General features: G+C 33.0%; 1 protein-coding gene across 1 annotated transcript; it reads left to right on the top strand.

Moving 5' to 3' along the window:
- Window positions 1-211: 211 nt before the first annotated feature.
- On the top strand, window positions 212-4,700 carry LOC103503263 (ADP-ribosylation factor GTPase-activating protein AGD12-like). Its single transcript, XM_051088521.1, has 9 exons — window positions 212-517; window positions 1,236-1,310; window positions 1,437-1,518; window positions 1,738-1,813; window positions 2,185-2,348; window positions 2,627-2,762; window positions 3,025-3,150; window positions 3,296-3,391; window positions 4,168-4,700. The coding sequence occupies exons 2-9, from the start codon at window positions 1,271-1,273 to the stop codon at window positions 4,447-4,449; spliced, it is 1,002 nt and encodes a 333-aa protein (XP_050944478.1). The 5' UTR covers window positions 212-517; window positions 1,236-1,270; the 3' UTR covers window positions 4,450-4,700.
- Window positions 4,701-6,415: the final 1,715 nt, after the last annotated feature.

Here is a 6,415-nt window from a genome sequence, read left to right as displayed (position 1 = left end):
AACTTGACAAAAAAAAAAAAAAAAAAGAAGTTAAGAGGAATAAAACAAGAAAATGGCAGTGAAGAAAAGTAGTTAGTCGTTAGAAACAATTTCACAACGCAACGTGTCTTTCAAATTCCGATGGCTAACCACCCCAAATTGAATTCTTTCTTTTCCTTTCTCTTTATGAGTTCCTCAATCATATAAATATTTGCAAAAGGATATATATATTATTAAATCACATTCTCATTAATTATATTTTTATAAGTTAAAAAAAAAAAAAAAACTGAATAATTCATATCCATTCCATTCCACTTCTCTCAAAGTTACAAACCGCCTCCCCCCCCCCCCCCCCCCTTCTCCCACCCCCTTACGAAAAAGATATTAAAAAAAAAAAAAAGGAGGGTGGAAGAAGAGAGTTCTGCAAATTTCAATCATCCACATCCACGGGGTATTCAACATTCTGATTTTTCCTGCCCAATCCCTTCTTTTTCTCCATTTCTCGTCACCGATTGTCTTCAATCATCGATCTCACTGGGTATTTATCATTTTTTACTTTAATTATTTATTATTGACTTTATGCTTCAATCATTAGGAATATTCTTCGTTTCCATTTCCCGTTTTCTTTTTGGGTTTTTTTTTTCTTCTTTCGAATTTTTTCAATCGTATAGATGATGATTGGGCGTATTTTCTGATTCTGGATTCCTTATATACAGGGACCTTCTTCCTGTTACCGATTCATTGTTATTGTAAACTTTTTAGCTGATTTGGATGTATTGACCACATTTAATGTTTGAATTTTGAGAGGATATAATTTTCTGGGGCTTTTCCCATCTTGTAAGTTCTGTTTCCATTTCACCCGATGGAAGAGTCCCAAAGTTTTGCTTCTATTAGAGCTGAAGGAAAAATAAAAAAGAAAAAGAAAAAGAAAAGAAATCTCAGGTTAATTTTGGTTGCTAATTTTTCTCGTCATTGGAAATATCGCATCTGAGGTTTTGAAAAGAAAAAACTCTTTTCAATTTCATTTTTCTTGGACTCGGTCGTTTTTGGCATGTAATCCTCGAAATGAAGAATTTGGGTGTCCTTTTGCTGCTGATACCATTATTTAACTTTATTCTACTGTTATTATTTGTTCATTATAAGCGTTTGTGTCAATTTATATCTTTGCTGATTCAGAGTATAAGGAGTCTTTTTAGAATTGTGTTTGTGTTTGTTTGTTGGGTTAAAATATTGAAGCTTTTTTTGTCGAACTATAGGATTTGTTGGATGATCGTCTATTACTGGCGGAGCAATGAATAATCGCGCAATGGAACTTGGGAGGCCTGGCTCAGGTGGTACCCTTACTGAATTTGAGAATCAAACTATATATGAACCGATTAAACTATCTTCTGCAAATGCATATATTGTATCTATTGTGGCACTGAAAATAATGTTAGGCCTTTTCTTGTCTTGTTCAGGCAAAAGACGATTAAAGGACCTATTGCTTTTAAAGGATAATCGCTTTTGTGCAGATTGTCGCGCTGCAGATCCTAAATGGGCGTAAGTTTTGTTCATTCCTTTGCCAAATAGAATGAAATGTTATGAACTGCTGAAGAACTAGAATTTACTGGTTAAGAATGCTTATTAGACATAGCGATTACATTGTTGGCAGATGATTGAACTGGATTTAGATATATTGCATCTTAGTTTCCTGTTCTGCTAACCGTGACTTTTCTTTTGATCTCAATAACATTTAGGAGAATGTGTTTTTTTTTTCAGGTCAGCAAATATTGGAGTTTTTATATGCTTGAAATGTTGTGGTGTTCATAGAAGCCTCGGTTCACATATATCTAAGGTGAAAAAAAGAGGCTGTTGGTCTCAAAAACTATGTGGGGAAAGCTTATTACTGATATGCAGCAATCTACCACTTGCGAGATAATTTCTTTTCCCACAATTTTTTTATCACGAATCTAAGCATATTGAAGCTCCTTCACTGGGGAGGTGGGGTTTGCATGAGGGATGAATTGGGTTTGACTGGCAAAATTTCTTTGATTCGCATTTCGAAAGAATATGCTAAGTGGAAAATACATACTATCTATACATCCCTTGTTTCTTCCTTCCATTATGCATATCTTTTGCAAGACATTTATCAAGTTCCTAATTTTCATTTTTTAGCAATACAACATTATACATATTTTTCTAACATGGTTATTTGATTTGGACCAGGTGTTATCAGTGACTCTGGATGAATGGAATGATGATGAAATTGATGCAATGATAGAAGTTGGAGGAAATTCTTCTGCAAATGCTATTTATGAAGCCTATATTCCCGAGGGATATTCCAAACCTGGACCTGATGCCACCCACGAACAACGTTCAAAATTTATTCGGTTAGAAATGATTAAATAATTGTGAAACGTATCCATGTGAAGGGACTCTTGTTCTTGTCCACTATAGCCCATCTTACCTTTGTTATTTGTTTTTGGCGTTTTGTGATATATATATATATATATATATATATATATATATATATATATATATATATATATGTTGCTTTGGTCCTTTATAGTTCCTTAAATGAAACTTATTACTTTAAGACATTGAATTCAATAGGCAATAATCGACTATGAGCGGTTCCTTTATTTATCCATAATTTTCTTTAATACAGGTCCAAATATGAACTTCAAGAATTTCTGAAACCGAGCTTGAGAATTTTATCATCCAACTCTGACAAAAGCAACATCCAAGCAAGCTTTTCTACAAAGATCATGAACAGCTTTCGTACGAATTCTTCACAAAAACCAGTGAGCTCTTGCTATACCTTTCAGTTATTAGTTTTTCTTAAATTATATGCATACATTAAGGAAAAAGACAGATACCCTTGATGCTTCGATACCATATAAACATTTACACATAGGCTTGTTTACTTTCAAATGTGTAAGTGCAAATTAGTTTTTGACTAATGAATAATGACATCTAGCCTATAGTATTAGTATTTCTTAATGTTATTTCTTTTATTTTCTAAAACTTTTATTACTAAAACACGACTATATCTGTAAATTAAAGCAATCACAGGAAGGTATGGTTGAGTATATTGGATTATTGAAGATCAAAGTGATTAGAGGGACAAACTTGGCTATAAGAGATATGATGTCGAGCGATCCTTATGTAGTCATGACTCTTGGACAACAGGTTAGTAGTTTTCTCATTAACTTTCTTTGTGAACATCTATTTGTATATTGTAGTCGTAGAATTTTTATCGTATTTATATGTAATGATTGTGCTATTCCATCTCACCTTGATGTAGATGATAACATTATGCTATTTTTTCTTTTAGACTGTCCAGACAAGTGTAGTCAGGAGCAACTTGAATCCTGTGTGGAATGAGGAACTGACACTTTCTGTACCTCAAGGTTTTGGATCTATAAAGTTGGTAAGTCTTTCTAAAGCTATTTCTACAGGGAGGACCATTGCTTAACTAATCATTCTAATATTTTTATAATAACTAAAGTTTTGTTTTCCATCAACTAGTTTCATTACCATCAATCTATATTAAAATGTAAACCATTAGACAGTGGTAACTAGCAAGACCGCCTATCACATTGCTTCTAGGGTATCTTTCTTGCTATTGAAATCGAAATTTATATGACTGCAATAAGGGCACTATGGCATTAGACTACTTTTCATATATTTATTATGTCTCATTGTCCTTGGAGCATTAGACTCTTCATTTTATCAATAAAAAGTGTTGTTTCCATTTCAATATATATAAAAATAAGGTTTATGGTTTAAATATATGTACACACGTACATATCTACACATGTATAGGTATACATACGTACGATGTGTGTATATACGTATATGTATGTGTGTGAAGTTATATTAAATGGACAAGAGAATACGAGAAACAAATTTAGTAATTTTCAAAGTTAACTAACAATTTTTTCAAAAGATTTTTGTCTTCATCTGTATGATGTGTTGCTTTGGTCTAGAACGAAGTTTAACATTTTCATCTTGAACGATTATCTTTTGTCTCTTATTCTTGACAATTAGACTTTTCTTCTTTTTCTTTTCCCGGTACTTTCTTTTGTTTTGTCACGTTTCACATATCAAGTGTCTACACTACACACACATAAATAGGGGGGAACACCCAAGACTTCGTCCAAATCTAATGCTATGGTTATTGATGATTACTCTTGCAAATTGCAGCAAGTATACGACTATGACACATTTTCAGCCGACGACATAATGGGAGAAGCAGAGATTGATCTCCAACCCTTGATAACATCCGCAATGGCATTTGGAGATGCTGGAATGTTCTCAAACATGCAAATTGGTAAATGGCTGAAATCGCACGACAATGCTCTCTTAAGCGATAGCACCGTTAATATTGTTGATGGAAAGGTGAAGCAAGAGATAGCTCTCAAGCTTCAGAATGTGGAATCAGGAGAACTAGATCTAGAGCTAGAATGGTTGGCTCTTGAACAATAGGTACATATAAATCCATCCCAATTTTATTAAAATATGAGTGGTTAGTTATCTGGTATAGTCATTCTTATAGAATGGTATTGTGTATTTTTTTCTTCTTTCTTTTATTTGTTTTTCTTCTCTATATTGGGCTGAAATTTTTTGTCTATCCATACTTTGTGGTCAGTAGTTGTAATTCTTTATATTCTTAAAATCTGATCACATACTTTCACTTGGTTATAAAACTCCAATGAGATATGATGGCTTGAAAACAATTGGAGTTGAAACTCAACTTAAACCTCTACATTTCAATTTCCTTGTTTATTATATAAACTATTCAATTTTCAAATTTTGATTTGAATTTCAAATGTGTTACAAATAGAGTGAAAAACTTATTACTAATTGAAAAACAAAAATAGTCCTCCATCAAAACCTTAATCTTTTTACTTGGAATTAATAACCCATAAAAGTGCAAATTGCAACACTTCCAAAACTTATACATGCATGAAAAATAGATCCCATACTTATAATAGTTATAGAAATTAGATTATCAAACTGATAAATACTGAAACCCTCGAGCTTTTGTACCATTATTACAATTTTCATAATTATGTAAGTTCCAGAGTTTCATTTAAAATTTGTATAAGTTTGAGGGTTTAATTTTTACCATTTAAAATTTTATAATAACTGTACTTTTGATTCATGTTATTTTCTTTATTTAATAAAATATACAAAAGTAACTAGTTCCATCGCAATCACTATTAAACCCTATTAAACCAACATTCATCTGCCCGACATTAAAAGTTAACGCCAAAAAGCTTCATCATTCATATCTTTTGAAAAGAGAAAAAAACAATCAACAACCAAATATAATAATACTAAATAATAATTACATTAATAATTGGGTATGGTGCCTCTGATTATTTTAATTTCAAATCTTATCAGATTTCTTATTCAAAATCTCCAGTCCCCACAGATTATTATAATTACATATAAACTTAAGAAGAGAATATTATTTACTTATAAAAGAGACAAACTCCAAACAAACTTCTCCCTGTTTTATTTTTTCTTCTTTTATTAATATAGACAAATTAATTGATACATGAGATTATAGATTCCCATCAAACAATTAATGGCAATAAAATTGTCTAATTAGATAATCAAATCAAATATGAATTCTCAAACTGTAAGAAAAAATTGGAACTAAGAAATATGGCTATTTCAAGACAGCTAAATTCCGGGTGTAAAGTTATCATTAATTATGATTATGATCATACTTTTATTTGTGATTATTATTTGTTGATAACGGCAACGATCTTTTATTTTTGGCCTTAAAAATGTAGAATAACGTAGAACCCACTAATAAAGTGACACCTGTAATTCCACAAGCCGCCGTCGCCACCAATAATGCATTTCGTAGTCGTTTATTCCCACCGTCACGGTGGTTCCACCATCCCGGCGATTCACTCGAATTCATCGTATTCGGTATCGGCAATGCCACTTCCGGTGTCGGTGACGTTATTCCTCCGAAAAACGAACGCATCTCGGGTGACGATTTTTCTCCAGCGGGTGGAGGGCTCTGAAACTCCAACCCGTGCTCTGACGGGCGTATCTCCGACACTGCCGCGATCGCGGCGATCAGTGAGAAGAAGGCGACGATAGCCGCCGCTGATTTGATCGGAATCATTGTGGGTGATTCCGGTGAAGGGAGGATTAGGTTGGAATATAAAGTAGTGGAATTAGGGAAGGGATAGGGAAGAAAGGGGAAAGAGTGATTGAGAGTTGTTAAGGATAATCATGGGAAGAAGATTGGGGTTTGGCGTAAAGGAGAAGCAAACGAAAGCGCTTTTAAAATCCTTCTTTTCTTTTTTGTTTCCGGAAACTCTTTTTTCTGTTTGGTACTTTGGAAAAAGGTTTGTGCTGAATGCTATAAGCTCAAGCATCGCATTTCTATCACTAAATAACAAACCTACATTTTTCTACACACAAA

Source organism: Cucumis melo, chromosome 8, assembly GCF_025177605.1.
Source record: "Cucumis melo cultivar AY chromosome 8, USDA_Cmelo_AY_1.0, whole genome shotgun sequence".
NCBI classification, from domain to species: Eukaryota; Viridiplantae; Streptophyta; class Magnoliopsida; order Cucurbitales; family Cucurbitaceae; genus Cucumis; species Cucumis melo.
The sequence above is the reverse complement of the archived record's forward strand: the minus strand, read 5'-3'. Positions and strand labels throughout refer to the sequence as shown.

Excerpts from the sequence above, each read along its gene's own strand:
- LOC103503263 (XM_051088521.1), top strand. The coding sequence starts at position 1,271 with ATGAATAATCGCGCAATGGAACTTGGGAGGCCTGGCTCAG. Across the intron at positions 3,151-3,295 it reads TCATGACTCTTGGACAACAG|ACTGTCCAGACAAGTGTAGT; the intron begins GTTAGTAGTTTT and ends TTTTTCTTTTAG. Across the intron at positions 3,392-4,167 it reads GTTTTGGATCTATAAAGTTG|CAAGTATACGACTATGACAC; the intron begins GTAAGTCTTTCT and ends TGCAAATTGCAG.